The sequence below is a fragment of the Amblyomma mixtum genome, chromosome 1, assembly GCF_055824585.1.
Source record: "Amblyomma mixtum isolate Tamu chromosome 1, ASM5582458v1, whole genome shotgun sequence".
NCBI lineage: Eukaryota > Metazoa > Arthropoda > Arachnida > Ixodida > Ixodidae > Amblyomma > Amblyomma mixtum.
In genome coordinates this window covers 294,934,647-294,960,494 of record NC_143012.1, presented here as the reverse complement: position 1 = coordinate 294,960,494, position 25,848 = coordinate 294,934,647, and the positions used below count along the sequence as shown (strand labels likewise).

Here is a 25,848-nt window from a genome sequence, read left to right as displayed (position 1 = left end):
TCCACTACTCTGTGGATATTGTTCATCCTACTTTTGTAAAAGCACCTTGCAGGGATGTGGTCAAACTATAATGCATGGTGTCTTTCATTCAGGCTGACCTCATTCGTGCATATGACTCCACCAAGACAAAGCCAAAAGGCGTCTGAAGAATGATGCTCAAGCCACGAGCACACATTCCAATCCAAGGAACGGCTGCACGATGATCAGCAGTGTTGACTGGAAAGTGTACATTTACCTAGCAAGTGCGACTGCTTATGAATCTCTGTGTGTACGTATGTGCATGGATGTAATCAAGTGACTGTTTCCATGTCAGCTGCTGCACTCTGCAGACATGCTACTCTACATGCTGGCAGATCCTTTCTTGCGGCTGCAAACTGTGAGTGTGAACAGCTGATATTACAACACGATGTGTAGTGTTGTTTTCTATGTCATTATGAGTGCTTTCTCTGTAAAGTAAGGACAGCATTGCATTTTATTTCATTTGTTGCGCAGTATGTTATATTAGATTTGCTGCCCAGCCTCTTCACTCTTCAGTGTATAGTAGTTAAAAGCAAGGCTGAAGTGTTATTTTGGGATGCAAACCTTTTTTGAGAAAAGTGTAAGTGAGCATTTCCTCGTATATCAGGCTATATCCTTAAGGTAAATATCTTACGTGTACATTTTTGAAGTTTTGTGTATGTTAAATATGTAATCCCCTATACAGGCGCACGAGTTGAAATGTGTGGAAGTGCAGCGGGAAACTACCAAACATTTAGCACATCAGCCGCAAACAGTGTGGCTTTTCATCAAAGGTGGCAAGTGTTTCAAAAGTAGCTGTGTAAAAAAAAAAAGGTGACCACATTTTATAAAAATTATGTAGTGAAAAGCTGGTTTTTCATGCAAATTCTTGTGAGGTTTCAAATTGCCAGTATCGGAACATACGCAAGCAGAGGTCAAGCCTTTGGTGACATTACTAGTGCGAGGTGAAGCAGTTTATACAAGTTTGAAGTGTTGTTAGTGATCCTGTAAAATAAGATTAATGAAATGAAATGAATGCCTTTCAATATTGCTGTAAGCAAAATTTCCAGTGAAACATCTGCCTTGAGCTTTGTTACAAAGTGTCACTAGAGTAGTGGTATGCAACTTTCTTGTGGAAACCCCCCCCCCCTTTCAAGTTACTGCAGACTTGCGCCATGACTAAGCTGCTCATATTCAGGGATAAAAACATTACACTACATGCGTGCACAAACTTCCACAAAATTTATGTACCAAGTGCAATTGATCGTGTTACTAATGAAAATTATTACACTGAGGTGTGCTGTTTGTGGGGTGTATACTGCTGGTTACAGCAAGATATTTGTGGTTGCACATAGTGTGCAAACCTTCTTTCTGGTGAATGCAGAGTGGAAGGTCTGGAAAATGTGACAGGTTAGCAGCACAGTACATTTTAGATACCACAACCATGACAGAAAATGCTGTTTTCAGTTATGCCACACGCCAGAAGGCTTGGTAGGCATTCTCGATGCACAGAGTCAGTTGGAGGGCAGCACATTGGATTGCAACTGCCGTGTAATCTTGGCTGGATGCGATTCCTTGTGTGTCAAGAACATTTCTTGTGGTGCTTACATTGCTTGAAAGTCTTTCACAGCCCTACCTCATGTTGTGCTCTGGAATGCGCACTCTAGTCATGGCTAACAGCCTTTGTGTGTCAGTAACGTGTACATTTCCTGCAATGCTGTGGTGAACCAAAGATAGCCTAGTCATAAGTTGCTGCATGTTACATCAGTCTTGCACTGCCTCGAGGTGGAGGTAAATTGGTTTTAAAAAATCTTCATATGAGCACCTATGTTGTTTGGGTGCGCATCTGTGTCCAAGTGCAGGAAATTGTGCTATGAGCCCACTGCCACCACGTTGATCTGTCTTTGTTTAAGCCATCTTTTTTACCCTGTGTGAACTGAGGCCTGCATGGCAGCATAATGTTCGCTGCTTCAAACTGGTGGGCTCATCTATCTGGGCAACTTGTTTCACAGCTGTTTCTGCTGAAATGTTGACATGTGTACATGTCACGCAACTTTTCACAAGGCAAACAGAAAGAAAAGTGTACAGAGTTCCATGTGATCATCGTCATTTCTTTCATTTCTAAACCTCTGGATGGACTAACCGTCATTTCAGACTGCGGATTTTTTTTTTCTATGAATTACAAATGCTGAGTAAGCACATTTCTGCAGACATTTTTATATTTATTTATTATTATTATTATTATTTTGTAGCTGGAGACTTGTATATTCAGGCGGGAATACTCATGTCTGTTGATGTCGTCCATGGTTTTGCACGTGGCGTGAACAATGCTTTTTGTCACTGCCAAGGATCTGTTGCATGCTTAAAGAGGCAGATGGCCACCAGCTGCTCGCATTTGCTGTCCTGATCAGAGTTACCAAACTGCTGTTCATCGGACACTTTGGAACAGGCAACAACAGCGACACCATTGTCAATAGATCAAACAGTACTAAAGCAAGGCAGACTTGAGCAATCACATGCAAATAGTGTTCTAAATGAACTTGTGGTATGTGCTGCTGGAGCTTCAAATATACTTTAATCTGCAAGTGTATCTGCTAAGCCCTTCCCTCTTATGCTTTGCTGTGACCTGAGTTATTAACGTGAGAGCAGTGCTAGACAAAAGAGCTGAGCGATGGGCCAAAGCGTCGTGATATTTGTCGCATATATGCTTGTATTTATTGATGTAAAGCTGCAGTAAAACATCTTCTCAAGCACAAGCTAGGCCTTTGTCAATTTTCTGTGAGAAAGGCCCAAGGTACTTGCTGAAACGAGGCCGCGAACACACAATCAGGCCAAGTGCATTTGCTACAAACAAGAGTAGTTTTGTAGCATTTGAGTCCGAATTCAAGAAATGAATTCTGCCGAACAATAGCTTTCCAAATGCAGAGGAGCCTTGGCATAGTGCTAAGTGGGCAGGAGGGTGATGAATTCGCTTGCTACCGCCATTATGACGACTTGCTAATCTCTAATAATTTATGGTTGTGGACAAAAGTTACAGGCAGGCAACCAAGTTCGTGGAAAAGCCAGGAACACACACGAGGGGAGATGCATGTGCTCTATCTCCTGGAGTTTGTACCATTGGACTGGTTAGGAAGGAAATACATGCCCATTTTTTTTTTTTCAGCACGAAAATTGTAACGGTACAGGGTCAGTTATGAAACCTTGCTCCCTTTGGAGGCTGCCATTGTATGGGAATTGTGCAAAGGCGTTGCAAATTTGCAATGCCTGTAGACTTTAATGATAGCAGTATCGTTCCAGGTGCTAAGCTTTTTTCTTCTTAGGATTACACTTGTAGCCTTTGCAGGTGCCAGCAAGGATACTTTGCAATGTGTGACAATTTTACTGTGATTGCAACAGTTGCAGTAGTTGCAGCAGCACCGTGCTAATGCAGAAACACGTTTTGTGTGAGCGCAGAATTTTACAGTCGTGTGCTGAAAGCGTGAAACTGTGTCCTGCTGTATAAATCACTATACTTGCTGCGCCACCGCGGTGGCTCAGTGGTTACGGCGCTCGGCCGCTGACCCGAAAGACGCGGGTTCGATCCCGGCCGCGGTGGTCGAATTTCGATGGAGGTGAAATTCCAGGGGCCCGTGCGCTGTGCGATGTCAGTGCGCATTAAACAACCCCAGGTGGTCGAAATTTCCGGAGCCCTTCACTACGGCGTCTCTCATAGCCTGAGTCGCTTTGGGACGTTAAACCCCAATAAACCAACCAATAAACCAAACCAACTTTGCTTGCTGCCTGTATTTATGTGGATTTGTCCGCCTTGGATTGCATTATTCGCAGCTGTCATGGAAGTCCATGAACAATGCCACAGTGCACAGTTTGTGGAGTGGTATTTATACTGGTAACAACTTAGTGGCAAGGCTAACAGTCGGAGGCAATGGGATAATCAACTTTAGACGATGAAACGGCGCTTTTGAGATGGTTTAACCAGGAGTGAGCTGTGAGAAGCCAACTTTTCAAAAGACTCCAAGCACATTCGATCACCATGCTTAAAGTGTGCAGCACACGCAGAAAAAAATAAATAAAGCTGCCTATGAATGTGGGAAGGCACGGTTTGCCCAGAAAGGAAAGACAGTAAAAGTGCAGTGAGAGTAAGGGTAAGGAAAGAAGGGGTGAACGTTCACAAAAAACGAAGCAGCGGGAGCAAGCAGTGTAGGCACGGCGGCGCTGCATCAGCGGTTTTTGAGGTGCAAGTTTCTTTACTGTCTCTTTAATGACGCTGAATTCACAACAAGTACCGTGTTCACGCAAATTCTTTGGTTTTCATACAGAATCGAACTCTCAACCCCCTCCCTCCTCACATTATATTCATGGCCATGTTTTATTTGTGCACCTGTGGGGCTTCCACTAGAATTGGACGAAATTAAACACAAAATGTGGTAACTGAAAATAAATCGCATATTTGCATCACATAATGGGAGGGCACGAGCATGATTGAAGGTATTTTGAAATGTTTTTCTAAACCAACACTGCATTTAGTAAATAGCCGAATTCCCAAACAGCAGCCATCCTCAGTGCTATGCCATCGCAAACAACCGATATATAGTAAAGGTGTTGGCGAACTGAAAGACTTTACTATAGATATATTTTTCTGTGTACTATACTTCCAATCTGCATGGGGATGATGGCCATCACACCGAATTTGACAATTCTGACATGTACAAGAAAGAAGTCCGCCTTTTCCTTGTCACTCGTGCAGTTATGGGAATGCATTATGTTTTAGATGTCCCTTTTAGATGTCTGTGTAAACTGGATAACTTTTAAAAGATGCCTACCAATTTGGCAAAAAAGTCCATACCAACATCTAACCCCAAGTGCTTTAGACGTGGTAAAAGGTAGGCATGTGCAATAGTGTCTTTTTGGTTCGAAGCAAATTCAAAGCTAACACTAATGTTCTTCAAATAATTTCGAATGCTTCTGCCACACAAAAAAAGTTCAACAGCACGACAGGCATTTTCAAAATCATGTATTTTCAAACACACAAGACCACTACATGAAAAAAAAAAAGGGAGAGTGCATTGAAGCTTTGTCACATTCCTTCGAGCTGTGTCGACATCCTGCAAAAATGGCATTTGGAAATTGGAGGGCCGACCTACATCTGGACATATTTGTGGGGTGCAAGACCTATCTGTTAAAACCCAGAGCGCTGGTCTTTAGGAGTGCTCGGAGGTGAACTTTATTAATGCGAAAGCATTCCTTGCCTCGTGGATGGCGTGACCATGAGATGTATACATGAGCTGTGACCACGACATGTGTACATGAGATAACGACGATAAGAATGATGTTAAGTAACGATAGTCAGTTAATTAATGGGTAATAATTAATAAAATAAAATATATTGAAAATAATAGTGGTTGTAATAGAGACAGTAACTGTTTATGGTAGTGATAGTGACAGTAATAGTAGTGCCAATAATAGCGGTAGTAATAGCGACGTCATCAAACAGTCATGTGATGGCACCCAACTAGTCACATGATAGAAACATGTCTAAACAAGAAGTTGTCGACGAGTTGATGACGTCACAAAAGAGAAAATATTTCTAGACAAAAAATTGCGTTGCTCCCTGCCAATTCGTTCTTGGATGCCAACACGTGGGTACTCTAACGCTTTCACATTTCTACACGTAACAAGAATTAAGTGCACCTCTTGATTTGAGGAAGTGCACTTAATGAGTAAATACAAAATTCACTGATATGTATTCAGTAGTTTCTATGTTATAAATTTTTATGTGCTTCACTGCTATACCAAACTTGCAGAAAGCTTGATGTGACAATAAAACATGGTAGGAGCCTGCTGTAGTTTTTAAATTTTAGCCAAAAGAATGGTTCTTGCAGCGACATTCTCCAAATATTTTTATCAGCTTGATTTTTTCTGCACAGAACACTACAGCCATGCTTGCATAATGCACACGTTATCGTCATGTGAAAGTAATTGCAGAGCAAAAAAATGTAGGAATGTCACTGCATAAAAAATTTATCCAGGAACACAATGCAACAAACCACTTGTAAATCTGTGAAGTCATTGTCATGTTATGCTTTCTGCAAGCATAGAATTTGGGCCAAAAAAAAAACTTAAAAAAAAACTGGCTCTAAAGTTGCACAAGCAGCCACTTGCCGCCTGGACTATGATTAAAAAGACCTTATAGATACCAAACCTGATGTTTTCTATTTTTTTTGGGGGATGTTTGCAATTTAAACCCTGTGTTCCCCCTTAATTGTGATTGCACCTTTGCACAGCTATTGCCTTTAAGCAGACCATCCATAACACCTGCTAGGCGTACACATCGCTAGTGCCATCATGAGGCGGGTGTGGCTGCAACCATAACACAGAAGTAGGGTGGGGGGCACGCAGTACCTTTTTTAACTGCGAGTGAGCTCAGTGTTTCAGTCCCTAAACTCGGACTTCTCTGATTAGTTGTCTGAGAGCACACTTTAAACCAAAATACCTTAGCAACCTGACACCTCAAGGAAGGACGAGGAGGAAAAAAAAAACTATTTGAGGCCAGCATCACTAAGACCCAGTGACAAAGGATGCTTGCGCCGCAAAGGCCCGCTGATAATTTGCTGAGCCCGAATGAAGCCAAGCACTCCAGGAAGGAGGGGGAGAGGCAATGGCAGTGTTACATGAGTGGAGAATGTTCCGTGTCTGCCTTGATCTCGGGACAGCTGGGACAGTGAACTGTGTCATGCCATCCGAAGTTGTAGATTATTAGTGGGGTGAGGAGAGTTCGTTTGAAATTTGCGAAGGAAGAGTGCTTGTTCCATGTTCAGTGATGGGCGAGGTTGGGATAAAATTGTGCGATTTTGTGTTCAGCTACTTGCTCCTTGTATGTTGCGGCGTCTTCCACTGACATTGGAATTTGCTAGGGGATGTTGACTTCGCAGGCCCGCTGATGAACCAACTTATTTCCTTCAATCCCAGCATGACCAGGTATCCAAAGCAGGGAGATTGCATTGTTCGGATTGCTGTTATGGATTCTAATAGAATGTCATGTCAGATGCTTCCTGTATGACATATATAATCGCTTGAGTTTCCAGAGTGGTTATATTGGGAGGGCTGGAAAATGGCCCAGCTGTGTCGGTGATTGGTTCTGTCTGTTCAGGTACATACATTGCATACGCGTATAACCCCATATTAGACTGTGTATGGTTACACATTTCCTGTCTTTACGGTGACTGTTTGTTGTTATTGCGACTGAAGGAAGGATGAAGAGGAAAGTGCACAGGCCTGCTGACTTGCTCGAGCAGAGCCACCACAGCTGCCATGTGCAGATAGAGGAGAGTTAAAAGATAAGAGGAAAGAGTGAAAGGAAAGAGAGGTTTGTATGTGCTTGACTTCGACAGTCTTGGAGGTGTGGCGTCATGTTTTTTGGCATGTTTGGCTAACTGGTGTCAGGTTGATGGAGGTGATGCCTGCTCGGTTCAGGACGTCACATCCCTGCTCTGTAGAAGACAAGCACGCTACTTGGCTGTCTCTATGTTGTGTTAGTTTGATGAGAGTGAGAAAGAGGCCAGTGTGTTGAGGTCTCTGATTTGAGGTGCATGTTGAAACAGCATCGACTGACCAGATGAGCCCAAGCATTGGTCAGCACTGCACTTCTTCACATTCATCCTTCAGTTGGATTTTTTTTTTTACCTTGCACAACGTTTTCGCTAGACATTGAAATATCCCTCAGGATAACCCTGCCTGAAGCAGGCATCATGAGAGGGTCAGGAGTTCTATGCAACCTATCAAAAATACTTGACATCCACAATAAAAAAAGTCTGTTTCCAACACGTAATACTGCAAGGCCTCAGAACAGACTGGCAAATAATCAGCAGGTTTGCAGCTGTCACAATTAGAAAAATTTATTCCATTTTTATTTCTTGCCAACACAACCTGAGTATTCGTTCGAGTGCCAATAAGTTGTCTACCTGCATACAAATATAAACTGTTGGGAGAAAATTGAATTTCTTAGAAGCGTAATACCCCTTGACATCAACACACTAATTCCATTTTATCTTGCATGGTTGCCCTCACATGCCTAGACTAAAAGGGCCCGCCGAATAGAACTGGTGTCCACCAGTGGATACTTCGCCTTCAGTGTCGTTCTTACACAGTTGTCCAGGAGTTGTGATCATGCAACCTGCAAGTGCAAGTACGGGCCAAGTGGGCATAGACAGAAAGCAGATGCAACCCATCATGGAGGATATTTATTGCTTTGTAAAAAAAATACTGTTCGAGCACAATATAACCTTTCATACCTATATACAGGAAAATGACAATGGTTCCTGCGTTATGTGAATGGCTAAAACAGCTGAAAGATAGCAAGCATTAGCACCCCAATGTGCTGGCTTGGGCATCAGTGCCTAAGCATCGAGTGAACGAGGTAGGCATTAAAAGGCTGAAAAATAAATGCCACTGAAAAGGCTGTGAACGCCATTCAGCAACAGATCACACATGCACTTCACTCAATAAAATCATGTTTCGCCACTGAGAATACGAGACACGTCATCATGACACTTCGCGTTTTGGATGAAAATTGCACGCCATGTAAGGCTTTCAGTGATGGAGCAGAAGATACATGCAGGGAAGCACTTAGTTCACAACAGACTTGTTGGAGTCCGAGTTAGAATGGAAGTGTCGGTGAAGGCTTCCGATTTGCAACGCAGTGGAACCTGCAAGATGAAAAGAAAAACGGATGCTGGTGTTATTTTGACAAATCTTGAGGCATTGGACACAACATGCCTAGTGCAGTACTTTTAAAGCAATGCAATTCATCCAGAGTAGTACTTAGTTCTGTATTCCATAACACACAGTCCCATGCTGGTAGTATATGCCAGGTTTTTTCGAAGAAGCCTGCTGCCAATTTTCAAAAATAGGCTTTCAGATAATTGTATCGCTTTAGTGGCATAGTAATATCCAGTGTTGCTAGACACCGGTGAATTGCTTTGACTGGAAAGCTAGTTAACTTTTTAATCATTCAGGTTGGGCACGCAGTTGTAATTAGAAATTTGTAGCTTTGCACGCCACAGCTGGCGCAGCGAGAGAGTTACCTATTTAGTTGAAATAGTTTTGAAGTGAAGCAAATAGGTTGACTGAAAAGTTTGACTGAAATAGCATATGCCGAAAGATGATGTTTGCCATATTCACTAAGGCAACTAAAATAAAAATAAAACAAAAATTTAACTTCTATTTGGCAGAGTTCAGTCAGCAGCAAGTCAGAGCACCTAGCATCATGGCCTCAAACCCTTGACATGCGATTCTTTACATGCTGCCAGTCTTAAGATATAAAAGTTGCAGACAGAATTTTTTGGACGCTGAAATTTCAGACATGAATCATACTCCAGATTTGCCGAGCACCGAGCCATGCAACCCAGAGTTCAGTGTAAAACCGTGGCTGAAATCTGACGCGGTGCATCTGATGCCACAATTTTACCACCCTTATTCGTGCGGCATACAGTCATGTGAATGAGTGCGTGCAATCACGTGTTCGCACCACAGCCGGAGGAAGCTGTAGCCTCAGTTGTCTGTCATGCAGTCTGAAGGGCGCAGTATGCGGTATTTCTGGGTGGGTCTGTGGTACAGGCATACCCCTACATCAAGATTGCGAGCTCAATAAAATGGCGCTGCTCCTCAAAGCGGACTGTCCACCTGCGTCGAAATGCTTCGCAGTGCCAGCATTCTCATTGCGGTGCCTATAATACAGTCGAACCTCGTTATAACGAACACGGATACAACGAATTATCGGATATAACGAAGTGAAAGAAAAGTTTGGTTGGACATGCTTTATTTCTAAGGGAGTTCTATCTGTATAACGAAACGAAAAATTCAAAATTTGACACTGTATCGGTTATAACGAAGCAGTTTTTGTATTCACGGGGCTCAAAATGCTCAAACAAGTAGGAAAAAATCTCAAAACACGCTAAATTTTGATCTTTTGAAGCGCGCGCACCTAAAATGTGTTTGAATCACCCGCGCTTCCGCACGCAACGCCATCTAGGGAGAGCGAATGAATCTAGCATCAATGGCTGCCTAGCACGTGACTGGCACGTGATCGAACCGACGCCCGCTCCCCGGCCACCCCCGCCGTCGCAATTTCCGACCCGCGCGCGCTATCTCTGCAGTTGAATCTGTAGACGCCGTAGCGGAACGCGTCTTAACAAACAGCAGTTTCGCTTGAAACGAAGATAAAGATATTCAGGGCAGTTGACAGCGGTCGCAAGGAAAAGTCATTGCCGCAGACTTCGGTGTTGCGCCTAGCACTCTTATCTATCTAGATAAGATGGTTATCTTGAGCGCAAGGCAGAAGATTGCAAACGCCCACTCTGCAGGCGCTGTGAAGAATGACAGCAAGGCTGGATGTTGAAGATGCCTTGTTAACCTGCCTGTGTCTGGTGCCGCCCTTCAAATGAAGGCGAGAAGTCTCACTTCCGTCTGAGGCCACAATGACTTTCATGCAAGCAGTGGCTGGCTGCAGCGATTTAATGACCGCCATCGGATTGTTTGCCACGTCATGTCTGGCGAAGAAGCAGCCGTTGGCGCCGAGAACTGCGAGAAGTAGGCAGAAAGCTTCCGCATGCAACTGGGAGGCAAGCGGACAATTTCGGCGAGACGACATGGCGTCATCTGGCGGTTCCGAACGTTACGTTCGAGGAATTCATCTGTGCAGATGACAACTTGGCTGTGGCGCCCGAACTGACCGACCAAGAAATTGCTGATCAGGTGGTTTCTGCAGATGATGCTAGAAACGGCGATGCATGTGAAGATGGCGAAGTGCGAGCTCTCAGCAGCGGCGAGGCCGCTGACATGGCCAGGAAGTTCAGGGGGTACCCCGGGAACCTACCTGTGGCCAAATCAGCTGACATCGGGAAAGTGCTGCTCTGTGTTGATTTCGTCGAGAACTATAACCTGTCAAACAGTGTGAAGTGCCGCCAAACGAACATTACGTCGTTTTTTAAATAACATAGTTTTCGCACCTGGCCAGCAGCCCGATTTGTGAGTTTCCTCTTGCTTTCCAGTACGAAATGCAAGGCGAGGTTTCATATGCTTATACCACGCGTTAAATTCAAAGATAGTGCATTTTTTCAACCCTGTGCTGGCCATCTTAAAGTACTCTTTACTTGGGTTTATTAGCGACCTTTTCTGCGGGAATTTGAGTGCATACTTTTATAACGAATATTGGATATAACGAACGAATTTCCGCGCAAAATGCGACTTCGTTATAACGAGGTTGGACTGTAACTGGTATTTCACCTCTCACCTAATTTCAACCACCGAAGGGCGTAAACAGTCAGGTATCACCGGCTTCAAAGGTTCCTTCCAGCGACACAGCAACTACAAAAGCCAACGTCGACCAAGCGCTCGCTTTTGTCATGGCAGTTCCGAGTTATTGTGTTCATCTTCTTTCGGACCCTCCCTCGAGTGGGCGCAGCGCAGTTCCCGCACCGGTGTGTTCGCTGTTTCATCTGGACTTTGGCCCATCACACGCGCTCCTCGGTGGAGTGTCTAACCATACAGCCATCAAAGGGCAAGTTTGTGAATGTGGCTGCTGTCCCATATGCATGGCACGTGCAGCCATCCTGAGCAGTGCCCATCCTGAGAAGTTTCAGAGCGTGCTAAGACCAACTGCTACTTCCAGCAGCTTATTGTCCTGAATTCTTAAACTTCGAAATAATTGGAAAATATTAATGTTTTTCGAATACTGCTATTCCCATCGAAGCCCGAATCCCCATTTTCTGCTTCAATATTCAAAACGTTGGAATATTCGCACAACCCTATCAAAAAGCCAATTTTAGGAATTAGTCGCATGCTTCTCCGAAATAAATACCTGGTATAGATATATACTGTGAATTTCACTCTGCAACTGATAATTTTGTAAACAGCTGCCAGGAAAGTCGCCCAGCAGCCACCACTGACAGGAGGAACCATCCCTGGGCCCACAAGTGCCAGCGCGAGGGTTACTTCATGGGTACCAAGTGCATTTCAGAGTTGTCAGTGGAGCTTGCTGTAGCCCATGGGTTCTGAATCTTTTCTTCAAGGAACTTGAACAAAAGGGACCCCACATGTTTTGGCTTCTGTCCTTTTGCACCTAAACATGCATGCATGCAAAAAAGTGTGCAGACACGTGGCCCCAGAATAAAAATCCCAATTCGATCAACAATGAGGCCGTATAGATGGCCGTACAGAACCCTGGCATTAGCCAAGTCAAGGTGCGATGAGCAGGGCTAGAGCAGTTATGTTGCAGACTCTGGGCACTGGTGTTGTAACACCATAGGCGTAACACCAAGTAGTCAGGGGCCCTTTCGAAGTAGAGAGAGGTTTTGCCTGCACTATGAAAGGGTTCACTTACTTTGGAGATTTGAACTTTTCGTGCACTGCCTGCTGAGCACGGCCGGGTGCATTGCAGAAGCTGCTGTACAGAGAGTGGATGCACTCCCGAAAGCTGCTCACTTCGTAGCCGGAGTAGTCAACCAGGTCCTGGCCCTGCAGGAGGTGGCACAATGCATGTAAGACAAAGGCGTCTCCGCACTGGGAGGCAAGTGCTGCCATTGACAGCTACAAACAATAGTGCAGCAGGGTGAAAGCAGTGTATTTGTGCCCCCTATAAATGAGGCTGTGCAAGTCCAAGGGTGTTGGAAAGGCCTTTTCCATTTTAAAGCAGTTCTGCGTCACGCTCCCGACAGTGTGCGAGCAATAAAGTGCTAACGAAAAAAGTTCTAGTCAGTTTTTTTCTCAGCCATTCGACAACTGGAACTTGGGACAATTCGGGCATATTTTCTTTCAAGGTGCATCTTTCCCGACTTTTGAATTCCAACAATTTTTATTTTCGGTACATGCTCGTTACATGCTCATTTTTTAAATTTAATATTAGAGAAATGATGTCTGCCAGGATATTGTAGATGGGCACTGAATTGCTGTTGGAACTGCACTGGTAAAATGCAATGTCCGAACTGTCAGTTTCCCAGGTTGCTATGCCCAACATGCAGAGTGGCTATGGCCTGTGCAGCTCGAGGCCATAGGAGTGCTGCAAGGCCAAGCAAAGAGCCACCCCAAGCACCAGGACTGTACAATACTTCCATGCACAGTTCATGGCAATTTGAAATTCAGTTTCTGTGCACATTTTACTAAATGAAACTTTGCCTTGCAACTGTGCAAACAGCAGTGCAACATTGAAACAGAGCACAAAAGTGGCTAGACGAGTCAAGAAATTGCTACTAGCAATGAAAACACAGTGGATGCATAACTCACCCATGGATGCCTGCCAAATGTATGGTTGGCCAAGCACAGTGCAGCACCAGCAATAACGCTGGGGATGTACTGGAGGTAGGGCTCGTCTTCCAGGAGGGAGAGTTCACAGAGGTACTGCAGGGACAAGGGTACATGCTGGTAAATTCAGGGCAGCACAATGTGGCACGACACTGAAGTGGATGAAATGGTAATGAACAGTTTGCCCAAACAGATAGCCGTACTCCAGCAGAAAGTATTCAGCCGAGCGGCTGGGAACAAAGAGCTATGAAAGGAAAGTGACAGGAGCGACGTTAGACAAGGAGAAAGCAAAGCAAACTAGGGCACAAACAGGAGTTAAATATATTCTACATGGAAAGACAAGCACTTGTCAAGAACATTGAAGAAAAATAAGAAAAAATGCATTGACATTTACACGCCACTACAGGTGCCTTTGTCAAAAATGGGACGAGAATTTGACAGGCTGTTTCTTAAAAAAGGTAGACATGGGCAGGACGAGCAACACTGGGATCAGATAAATGATGGTTCTTTGGGGTAATGGAGTGGATTCCAGCAGCAGGTGAATGCAGTAGGACGTGGCAGAGAACAAGGTGGGCAGATGAGATTCGCAAGTTGCGGCAATAGGGTGGGTGCAGGTGGCACAAGACAATGCTAACTAAGGGACCAATGGGGACATAACTGGGCTGCTGATGACCAAGTACTAGTTAAAACCGATTAACTAGCCGCAGTTATGGTGCAGAGGGCACACAAAGTAACGAAGAGGAACAAATGGAAGACTTTACAGTAGAATCTCAATGATGCGAATTTCACGGGGACACTGAAAAGGTGGAGTGGATTGTGGGGTTTTTAACGCCCCGAAGTGACTCCGGCTGTGAGGGACGCCATAGTGGAGGGCTCCGGATTAATTTAGGCCACCTGGGATTCTTTAATGCGCGCCGATATCACACAGCAAACCAGTGTCGTTTGTATTTTGCCTCCATTGAAATGCAGCTGCCGTGGCCAGGATCGAACCCGCGACTTTTGGATAAGCAGCCAAATGCCAAAGCCACTGAGCCACAGCAGTGGATACGGACAATGTTCTCATCAGTTTGCTATCTCGCTGCTTGTGGTGTGCACCCTATGACTAGCAATCGCCAGTCGCACGGTGCTATAGTCCGATACAACTTAAGAACGAAGCGGCAAATGTGCCTCAAAGGAGTCCCTCTAGCCAGTGGTGTCGACTAAATCCTTTGGACCTATTAGCGTGAAATTGCAGGGGGTGCCAGATGGAAGGGGGAGTAACCGCGGCTTAATCGGATGAACCGCAGAAAATGTGTTGCTGCCATTGGCTGGAGGGCCTCTTGAGGGGCAGCTGCTGCTTCGTTCTTGTGTTTTATCCCACAATAGTCGTCATAACTAACGCCACTGCTCAGTGCAAGCGATGAATGATAAGAAGGCAATGCGTAGTGCTTGCAGGTGTGGTAAGGGTGCGCATTCAGAACATCCATGTTCTGCACACAATGCACTTTGGCCAGGGAATTTTACAGATGCTTATTGTACCAAAATTTGCATCAGCTGCAATCGTATCGTTGAGATTCTACAATAGCAGGATAGAGACTGGAACACTCGTGCTTGCGTCCAGTGTGTATGTACCTGACCGAGGAAGGTGACTGTGTCGGGACACTTGTTGACTTCGGCGAAGCGCTGCAGGAAGTAGTAGACTGTGGGGGCAGCAATGTCAAATGAAAGCACCTTCAGGACCACTTGCTCCATCCGCAAAACTTGCTTCTTGGTGTAAGTGTCATCGGTGATGTACACAAATTCGCAGACTTCCGGGGGATAAATCTCCTCAAACTTCCTGCAGTTCACATAAAATAGGAAGGAAGGGGAGGGGTAGTTAGAGGGGGTTCAAAAGGAGTACCATTAGGAGTACCATAGCACATCAGTAACATATACCTTGAACCCACTGGTGATGGCACCTTCCCTAGTACAAGTGTGGAGAGTTGTTTCATGCCCCACTGGCTGACAGTCGCTGTGCACTCTGTCCACAGCTGAAGGCACTCTTTCCAGCTACAAGTGAAAGCGGTATTCCATTGTGCTTGCCATGTCAAGATGCACCCAACAGGTGTGACACGTCATAGCTTGTGTGCATCGCGGAAGGAGTGAATGCACCTGGCATCGAATGCAGCAACCAGAAAACTTGCAGCCAGTGGGACAATTAGTGGAAAGGAGGGCGATATTTATCAGCAATCCCCAGCTGGCACTAGTATGGAAAGAAATTGCGTATTTGTTTATCCGTCTGCGCAGTATACACCTGCACTAGCCACCTACTCATGTTACCCTCTACGTATCTGTTACTGTGACACATTATTTCTTAATGGTAGTTTTCTTACTGCAGGAAGGGACTACAAAATCTGCTGCTGAAGGTGCAGAGTTTGGTCAACGAGCTATACATGTCGAAAAGTAAAAATTTGCACTGTGAGGACTATCTGCAGCTACAGACTGCAGTTTTTTTCTCAATTGCCCAATATAGTATCAAATACCCCTTGCAAGTCATAACTTTTCTATACTTGCGCTATACTTCTGTTGACACCACAATGCTGACCAGTTGCACATGTGCTTGCTATACTCCGTTTGCATATATCAGATGAAATGCTGTCAAAGCTAGCGCTCTTGCTAGTGTTGCCTACATCCGCGTGAAAAAACAGTGTGTGGAGCAATAAATAAACGGCTTGCCTGCATGCTTATTACCCGATACACTTGTCATGAGCTTGATTAAATGTGCGCTTAATGCTGACAACATGCTGTCGCTTTCCCGTGCCTTAGACCACTTGGCCACAGAACTAGTGCAGAGTAACACACCTCCCTTTATTTTTTCCCACAAACTACTTCCACACCTTACATAGCACTGCACCCGATGTACAAAACGGAGTGTAGCACTAGTTGCCACATAGATTTTGATGAACACAAACGATGAAAATAAAGCACATGCCATATCAGTGGCGCCCAGTGGTCATCACAGTGCTCTGTCACATGTTGTGCCCTACAAGTAGAAAGACAATCCTGTCCAAGTCCTAAGAAGCACAAGAATTATAGCCATGACAGGACAAAAAGAAGAGCATCGCCAAGCCCTTCTATGTGTGGCCGAGTGCACAGAGAGGCTGGAAGTTGCTTTATGGAAAGTGAACCCTCCCGACTGTTTGTGCCCAACAGAGAGTAAACGCAGAAATGACACAAACCATATTGATAATGCCGTGGCTGGTTCTTAGACCGAAACACACTGACAGAAGACTATAGTTGAGAACAGCGAATGTTTATAGTCGATGATGCACGTTTCCCAAGCTGATCATTGCGTGCACACATTATATATATATATATATATACATATATATATATATATATATATATATATATATATATATATATATATATATTAGTCCAAGTAAGACAGTCCTAGTAGACAGTAGTAAAAAAAAAATGTTTTCAGCCAAAATTGAGCCCTGTGCACTATGCACTGGGTGTGGACTGTATACCAGAAATTGTGGTAGTTGGTGTGCAGCAGTTGTCCTGTGTTCTATGTCCTCATCCTCTATGCTGGCACAAAGTTTCAATTATGTTAGCTGGAGTGCACTGTTCCACAACTAAGCTCAAAAACAAGCACCTGATGCTTCTTGCAAAAGACTACAGCTGCAAGTGCCCGTGTATATTACCTGCAAGGATACAAGTGCAGTGCTTTGAACCAGTCTAAGACCAAGGCTGGCCAAGAAGAGTGGGCAAAAAGGCACTGTGGCTAGACGACAAAGCATTGAGGGTGCACAACATTACGCACAGGCCGACCCAAAGAACACCCAGTAAAGTGCCGAGCCGGGTGGCCATGACAGAGGATTTCAGCTTGACACAGAATCAATGCTGCACTGCTTCGCAGGGGTTTAACAGAGACGAGAAAGCTGCAGATCAAGCTTACGCAGCAATCAGGAGCGAGGCTGTGCCGACAAGTTGCAGCTTGGTGCGCTGCACCGACATGTTGGAGAGGAAGCGGTCCACATAGGAAACTGCGAGAAAGAGGGTTTCCTCGTGCAGCTTGTACTCCTCAGCCACTTCAACAAGCCAGTCCACAAGGATGGTTCGCATTGTGGATGTGATGTCTGGCTGTTTCCGCATGTAGTTTGGCGTAGGAACCATCTTCACCTGGAAGGAAAGGCATAAGGGTTGCTGCAAGTGGAAGAGGCAGCTGAAGTACACGCGGAAGTGTTTGGGGGAACAATGCTTAAAGGATGTGGGGAACGGGGGTGGGAGAGCTATAAATATATTGCATTGACATCACACTGGTCACCATGTTGGGGAACCAGCACCATGGTGCACAAAAAGCCTGCCCATCTCTCTAATCTACATACCATCTGCCTACGCATGCTGTGCATAGGCACTGTCCTACGTCAATGCACCCTCACTCTTGCAAGCAAGCTGTCTGCAGTGGAAGTGATTGCAGGTGCCAACTGCACTTCAAAGTCATAGGCAATGTGCATGGCCTCCAGTGTATCAAAACTTACAACCCCTGTTCCTATAGGACTGCCAAGGGGCACTCGATGTGGCCAAAGTAGGCCCAGTGGCCAGCACCAACAAATGCTTGTCCAGTGGACACTACTGGGCTGGTGTTGAACAAAGCTGTTAACATATATGCACTGTGGTTCACGAAGATCAAGGAGCAAGAACGAGCCGCTGCACCACGCGTTCCATGAGCCGTGGTGGAGTTACTGCGGCACTCCTGTCTGCATACTCAAGAGGGTGGCTGGCACCAAGTGAAAATATGAAGACACCAAAGTGAGGTCACGCCATATTACCAAGCAACCGAAGCTAGAAGAAAGCTAGAAGGGGCAAACTTGCCTCTTGTTGCCGCAGGTAATTGTAGACATCCCGTGCATATTCGTCGCTGGATTCTTGTTCCCGAACATCTGAGTAGCACATGGGCTCCAGAGTGTGCAGGGATGTGTCCAGGACCATAGGAGATTCTCCTGTGGTTCAAAGAAGCCAGGAGATGGAAACCACGCTCTCGTGCAGTGGTCTGAAATGCGTGCAGGCAGCGTTCTCGTGCAGTGCGGCGACTCACCTGACCCCTCGCATTCCATGCGGCTGTCGGGCGACACGGGTGCCGCTGTGGCGCCGGCAGGAGCCGCGGGGAGTGTGAGGCACAGGGGTTCCTTCGCAGCAGCTGCCGCCACAGCCACCGGGGCGGGTCTTTGGGAGGCATCGTAAGAGTCGTCAAAAATCTCGAAACGGCCAGACGGGCGAATGTTCTCGGTATTCGATGCTCCTAGCCGCGCAGACCTCCGGATGGCCTTTGGTTGCTGCAGCCGTGAATGGAAAAAACGCGATTAGGCAACAAGGAAGGCAATTCGTACCATCGCAGCGGATGCAGGGTAAGCACACCCGAAATTACTGTTCGCTCGAACACGAGCATTGACGCCCCATTTGCGGCAGTCCCGGCCAAAATGCACGCAGGAGGATTATGAACACACAAAAAAAAAAGTTCCGACGACTAATTGAACTATCTGTTACTGAGAAAGGAACGGTCGCATGTTGGTGGGCAATCACAAGGACCCCCGGAATCCAGCAGTGTCGACTCCAGCGTGAAGCTAGCCGCGACGACAGTTCCGTCGCTAAAGCAGCAATGAATGAAGCACTAAAGCTGCGTTGGCAGTCAGGTAAGTGAAACGACAAGCAGGCAACGGTGCAACGCTCGACACTGGCGCTGCCGAGGCTTGCGAGTCCACGCCGCGCGCACATGATACCCCGACCAAGAAAGTGCGAAAAAATCGTGTTTTTAGAATAAAAGACGAATTTAGCTACAAGTATTACAACGATATCGAGAAAGCTGCGGATCCACACCTCTTGAAAAAGAAAACGAAGTGACAGCATTGCAATAACGTTCCAGCAAAAACGACGGCCAGCGCAAGCAAGTACACACGATATAACAGCGTTAACTACAAATGACTCATAGGCACCACAGATAATGTCAACAACACGACCGGAGACAAAAAAAAAAAGATAAGGGAAGTCGTCCCGCCACACATGTGCGACTAACAATAGTCGCCGAACCGCACTTGCTCCGGCACATCGCCATACCTGTTTGGCACAGTCTCGCTTGGGCAACGGCTTGTTCTCCAGCGCTTTGTTTGTCTGGATGCAGCCCAGCGCCTGTCGCCTGGGAGCAGCTTGGGCGGCCTGCACAGAGGCGTCATCTGCTTTTGCGGCTGGCTTGGGCCGCAAGTTGAAAGGCTTCGCGTTTTCGTCAGCGTAGCCAACGGTCGTGGTCGCGTTACGCCTCGCCATGTTTGAAGCGCTTCCTGGGCCAAGCTCGTTTCTTCGTTCGTGTCGACGGTACGGTTGCCGGAAGTCTTCAGTGGGCGTCGTCTTGGGGTTTCATGTGGCGGGCTGCTTGTCGGGCGGTCGCTGGCTGCCGGTATTCCAAGGGCGGGTTTATCGGCCCCGAAAAACGACCGCTGCCTCAAGCCACATCCACTAGCGAATGGCCGACCCACAGCTGAGTGCGCGAACGTTAAATCGTTAAATTCCCCGCGACACAATTATTCTGGACGAATGGGCCAATCGCGTTTGCCCGATTCTTATCACGTGCATTATACGTCACAACTTTGCGTTGTGCGCGTTTTTTGACCGCAGCGCCATTCACGGATTGAGCAAGCAGCATTTTGTGCAAGAAACAAAATTGTTGAGCGATTTTATTGAGCAATCAAATAAAACTTTGCATGACAGGACTCTAAAATTGTACGCATTATGTGAACATCCTTTGTCAAAATCAAAACCTACGTCGGTTTAGATGGATGGATGATAATGGCTTTATTCTTTGTATCGAGCAGCCGCTTGCACCTACTAGCCACCCCTCTCCTCATGTTAACTTTTTTCCCCCTTTCGGTTTCGGCTTTCCTTTTTGAAATTCCTTTTCTCAACCATTCGTCCGTCCTCCCCGAGCAGCAACTTCCCAGGCGCTGCAACGCTACAGCGGTTTTTGGGGCGCTGTCGAAGGAAGCAGATACAGCTGGTGTCTCCGCGCTTCTTTACACTACAGAATATTACCCTACACAAAGAACAACAATGCCATCACTGCACCCAGCACTGATGAAGGCCGAAGCTGTAGCATGACGTCAACTTATAGCAATGCTGAGCTAGAGCGAACCACTTAAAGCCGCTCAACGCGGCGCTGGTGCAGTGGGAGGTGACGCTCGCCAGAGGCACCTTGGAAGACCAGGAGGTCATCGCCAAAGCGTCGGCGGAAGCTACTGAAGTCTTGGACTGAGGACCCCACCCACAATCCGCTGCGGTCTCATTTTTACAAATAAATGTTTATTCTCTCTCTCTCTCTCTCTCTCCCTACCCTCTACAGGTGCAAATGCCCGAGCTGCCAAAAACGCCGACCTACACTCTACCATTCCGTTTTGGTCTGCACAACAACAGCCGGCGGCGTTCCACCCATAACCCTCCCCAAGCCTCCCTATTCGGAAGATGCCCTGTCAAGAACACAGCCGACCGACCAGCGTCGGCTCATCGAGCATACCAAGAAGATAGCAGTGGCCAACGTGGCCTCCTGCATCTCAAAACTAAGTGCTCTGTGTTCTCTGTTTCAGTTCTACAGGCAGTGCGTAATATATCCACTTCTTCAAGTTCAGACCTATACGTTTTCGTTCACAAAACCCCTGTCCTGGCTTCGAAAAGCAATGAACTGCCCAGCAAGTTATCAAATAAATGCTCTTTCTTTACGTCTTGTTTTCGTGCCCTATATATATCTAGCGCCGAATTTCCTCGCACTCTTCCCTTCCACATCTTTGTCTCCTTTACCTCCTTTCCCACATTAGTATTTTACTGAGCCCGATCCCATCACCCGTAGGTACTTAGTTCTTTGCTTTCAGGTTTTGTTCGTTCATTTTGTATTTGGTATAGTATCCATGTATAGATACTTGTACACCTTTTTTGCCCACCCTGTTTCCTCCATTTCAGTTAGTCTCGGATCGCATTTCAGTTTGCTAATTGCCTCTCTAACTTCGAATGATGCTCAGTCCATGTCCCTCTGGACTCTCTCATTCGGAGTGTTCCCATGTGCACCCAAGGCTACCCTGCCTCTACTTTATAGTCTGACTTCTAGACTTGATTGCACTTTTGATTTCATGCACAGGTTCGCACTACTGAATGCGAGGCCTTGTACCATAATTCCTTTCCATACACCTCTAACAACATCACACTGATTATAGTTCCACAGTGCTCTATGCTTCTTAATGTCTGCATTCCTTTTCCCTTTGTCCATAATCCTTTCGTGCTCTCCCAGGTATTTTTTTCTTTCATATAGCCATATGGCTAGATACTTAAGATTATACACATGGTTGATCTTAGTGTCTTGTATTCTAGTGGGTCTCCCCTTTCACCATTATATACCATTATCCAAGACTTCCCTAAACTGAAATGTACCCCTAACTTTTTTCCCTCCCTTCCACAGATCTTAACTAGTTCCTGCAAACTATCCCACTTGTCTGCTAGCAGTACAATGTCGTTCGCATACAATTAGTTCTGCTAGCAGTTGATTTACTTCCTGGCCTTCCTGCATATAACTCACATCGACTCCAACCTCACTTTCTTCTAACCTTTTTTCCATCTGACCTTTGCATGATCCTCAGGAAAACCGGTTTCCTGGGCTGTGGAGAGACCGTGGTAGAGCTTTATCCTGAACTCTTTCCTGTACTATGAGCACAGCCCAGTGCCCAATATGACAGCACCTATCAATCTCTTTTTGAAAAGGCCTATATAAGCTGGTTTTGTGGTTTCTCTCTCATGTTACCACAACCTCATTATTTGTACATATACGCGTTGCAGAAACTCAACCAGATATCTATCTAAACCATATCCCTTTAACTGGCCCCAAGCTTTTTCCGTGATTCACATTGTCATATGTCCCCTTAATGTCCAAAAATGCTATCCATAGTGGCTCCGGCTTGCCTCTGCTGCCTCTATACACCGAATTGTAACAAACAGATTATCCTCTAACCTTCTGTCCTTTTGGAAACCATTCTGCAGCTCTCCTATCCTTATATTCTGCCCATTCTCATTTTTACCCATCTGCATTGCTAGCCTCTATATAAATGATGTAACTGCTTGGTAGGATTTAATGTTGTCCTTATTGCACTCAACCTTGTATATTAGTCTCATCCCCCTATTATTTTTTCAATAATCTGTCGTAATTTCAATTTGCTTTTTTGGCCTAGTATGCTAATTGATATCATAGGTATGCTATCCAGTCCTGCCGCTGTTTCCATGGGAATTTTGCTTTCGATTCTGTCCCATTCCCTTGCAGTTACCTCCCCGAGCTCTTCCTTCTCTGCCTTGCTGTAGTCATTGCTCTTCTCTGTTCCATTCAGCTCAGGCTCTGCAAATGCTGCCTCGATTGTTTGTTCAATGTTTTCCTGTGCTTCCTCTCCTCCTCTTTTCCCCTCCTGTGTGGCTGTGAATGTTCCCCCTTCTGTCCTCTTCACCTGTAACCTTCTGTGCTCCCAAAACCTCTTTGCAGCATTTTTATCTTTTTCATTTATCTCAGTCATCCACTGGAACTCTGCTTTTCCTATTTTGGCATAACTTAATGCCAATGCCTCCCTTTTCCTCTCAAGGTATGTATCAAATTTTGAATCCGTTTCACCTGGTGTGGCCCCCTTTTTCTGGGCTAATCTGTTTTTCTGTATGCCTTTTGGTGTCTTGCTATGGCTGCCTTAACTTCCCTGTTCTACAAGCTTTTTAGCGTATGTTTTCCTCTCCTTCTTCCCTCTTCGATTTGGTACTTCTCTAACTTCCTTGGTGAAAATGAGTGCTGTTGACACAAAGCATAAGCCACACAGCACAGCGCATGGGCCAAAAGTTTGTTTCTCTGGCTGCTTTGGTACCATTTGGTACCATAGCAGTTTTCATGAACTGCCTCAGTGGTGGCTCAGTGGTTATGGTGCTCGGGTGCTGACCCAAAAGACGCAGGTTTGATTCTAGCTTTGGCAGTCACATTTTGATGGAGGCGAAATGCTAGAAGCCCATGTGCTGTGCGATGTAACTGCAATTATCTGGAGTCCACCACTACGGCATCCCTCACAGCCAGAGTTGCTTTGGGACGCTAAACCCCACCACATCAAATAAAATCAGTTTTTATGGCTGTGCTCTCATGGTAGTTTTTTCCTTCCTCCATGGATAGCAACAACCACAAATACACTGAAGAAACACGTTCATGAAGCTTTCAGATATACTTGTTCTTCGACGACACCGACGGGTACAACTAGCTCAGCTGCAGTACAGAAATCATTGCACTTTCGCCGTGGGAAAGGCGGGCCGCTAAACTTTCCCATTTGTCACTGATAATGTACAGTCACTGCAAAGCTTTCGCAGACTATGATAGAAGGACCCAACAGCACAACGTATGTGGAGGAGGGTTGCAGCACTGCTAGAGGGCTCCAATCCGAAGTCACTCGCATGGCTAAATCCTGCCTCCAATTGTACCAGCACCAAGATGTTCAGCCTTTGTCAAAAGAGCCCAGGGGTTTGCTTAAGCTGACTACTGGGGCTCCCGTAGCATCTGTGGAAGTCCTTATTTGCAGAAGAGAGTAGGACCAGAGTTCTACCTACATTCAAGATTTGCGATGCTGGGGGTGCACAACGAGCGAGGCAGCATGGCTGAGAATCAAGCCCCATTAGGCTCAACTTTCGACAAGAGTTGTGCTTAGCCTAGCTGCCCCGGGAAGTGCTTGCTGTTATTCGGACACCTTTCTCTATGGATGAAATTGTACACAGCACCCACTACAACAAGTTATGCAGCCACTAGAATATGTTCGGCTGCTGTAACACCCACAAAGCCTCTGAAAGAATTCAGCTGAACACTGAAAATTTCTTTGCAGTCCACAAACCTGCACTACACCGCAAAACTTGTCCCCTCTTTTTTTTTTTGAAGCAGCATGTGAGGCGCAATGTCACGATGAATGCAACACTGCACAGTGCAGCTTGATAGCAGTGGTGCAGTATTCTTTTAATACACTGACAGATAATTCAAACAACGCTACCCAATGCAAACGTAGGAACAGTGAATAGTGTAACAAGTGAGATCAAGGCATGTATATAAAATTGCTCCCAGGCTAGGTCCAAGTAAACAGCATGTGCAAAAAAATTTGCAACGCCGAAATATTTTATAACGTATACATACAAGATCATGCTGCTTATTAAGGAGTTATCCAAAATAAAACACTGCAGGGTTTTGCTCAAATTTATAGATGCAAAACACTTAGTTTTGAGTTGAGGGATACGTCTGCAAAAAAGGTGAAGAAAAATGGGTGTGTTTCCACAGTATAACCACTTCAAGCTCCGACATCAGTTCACGCATTCACTTCAGCTCTTCACTTCATGATAAACTTCCAGTAGATAAGGGCTCCTAGGATGCATATCTCGATAATGATAATCATGATCAGGATCATTTTGTTGGTCATGACGCGCCTATACATGGTGCGCAATATCTTGCGACTAGTAGAGAGGTTCTGATCCGTCTCTTCGAGCCGCTCTTTGGTGCGCACAAGAGACTCCCTTTGCGTGCGCAGCTCTTCGGCTACAGCTGTCCCGATCTGGTCGGTTTCGGCGGCCACTTGAAACGTCCTCGCCAGGCTGTCCGTAGTTCTATCCAAAGTTTCGTTCATCTGCAGAAGTCTGCTTCGTTGAGGATCGCCGGCGCCGAAATCTCCCAAAACACTGGACGGGCTCAACAGGTCTTGTCTTGCAATGGTGACATGCGTGACACCACCGGCCAGAGACGCTGCGGTCTTGTTTATGTCGTCCAGTTCCGAGCGATATTTTCGCGTCTTGGAATTCATGTGCACACGGTACGGGTTCGGCGCCGCCCTGGCTTCATGCTCTAGCTCTTGCAAAACGCCGCTAGCTTGGTCCACTTTGCGCTGCACTTCGCGAAGAAGAGACTTCTTGCTTTCGCCAATTCCGCCCCGTCCTTTGGCACTTTCCAGTTTGCGTCGTATTTCTTCCATTAGTGCCACAAAATCCTCTTCGAGGTCCTCGAATTTTTCCGAGGACATTGCTAAGCTCGTAGGCTTGAGCGAGGCTAAACGAAAAGGATAGGTACTCAGAACCGCAGCTTAACATGCGATCACACAACACTCGCAACAAAAACACACCCAGCGCAGGTCCTATGACCGTCCATGCCAATCAGCCAATCAGTCTGCAATTAGTCGCATCATAAGTCAAGCCAAGCCTGATTAGATAATAATAAAAAAATCACAATAAAATATTTAGCCGGTTTAGCGCACTTGAATGAACAGAATGCTGCTGCTAACAAATAGCTAATAAACACTTACATTTACTAAACATTAACCTTAAATCCTAGCCAACCGCTACTAAATGTTTCTTGTGACAAAAATATGTGTACAGTTTGCACTTAAAAATAAAAAAAAATCATATTAATAGCCATATTCCATAATAGCCATAATATAAGCCTTTATAAGCGGTGTTTCTAATGATGAAACTGTAAAAGTAGTTTTTTGGAATGATTTTGGATAGCGTTTTTAAACGCACTGA

General features: G+C 45.7%; 3 protein-coding genes across 11 annotated transcripts in view; 1 reads left to right on the top strand and 2 right to left on the bottom strand.

The window, feature by feature from the left end:
• The window catches only part of ATP8A (ATPase phospholipid transporting 8A1), a 90,888-nt gene extending 88,135 nt beyond the window's left edge, over window positions 1-2,753 (top strand). For all 8 annotated transcript variants that reach the window (XM_089566476.1, XM_089566475.1, XM_089566482.1 and 5 more), the window contains one exon: window positions 93-2,753. In XM_089566476.1, the coding sequence (XP_089422602.1) occupies window positions 93-146 (54 nt within the window). In that variant the 3' untranslated portion in view covers window positions 147-2,753. The remainder of the gene's footprint in view (window positions 1-92) is intronic.
• Window positions 2,754-4,991: 2,238 nt separating this feature from the next.
• LOC149372113 (G2/mitotic-specific cyclin-A-like) lies at window positions 4,992-23,372 on the bottom strand. 2 transcript variants are annotated; one of them, XM_089566470.1, is made up of 8 exons: window positions 19,369-23,372; window positions 18,353-18,590; window positions 18,130-18,257; window positions 17,213-17,436; window positions 14,902-15,106; window positions 13,273-13,386; window positions 12,374-12,507; window positions 4,992-8,699 (listed from the first exon to the last, which is right to left on the bottom strand). In XM_089566470.1, the coding sequence occupies exons 1-8, from the start codon at window positions 19,573-19,575 to the stop codon at window positions 8,651-8,653; spliced, it is 1,299 nt and encodes a 432-aa protein (XP_089422596.1). In that variant the 5' UTR covers window positions 19,576-23,372; the 3' UTR covers window positions 4,992-8,650. The 2 variants fall into 2 exon arrangements, with proteins under 2 accessions (XP_089422596.1, XP_089422598.1); XM_089566472.1 differs by lacking the exon at window positions 19,369-23,372 and adding an exon at window positions 19,132-19,296.
• A 138-nt stretch (window positions 23,373-23,510) lies between these two features.
• On the bottom strand, window positions 23,511-25,504 carry Vti1b (Vesicle transport through interaction with t-SNAREs 1b). The gene has a single exon (XM_089566473.1). It carries the CDS (start codon window positions 25,347-25,349, stop codon window positions 24,666-24,668), a length of 684 nt encoding a protein of 227 aa, XP_089422599.1. The 5' UTR covers window positions 25,350-25,504; the 3' UTR covers window positions 23,511-24,665.
• Window positions 25,505-25,848: the final 344 nt, after the last annotated feature.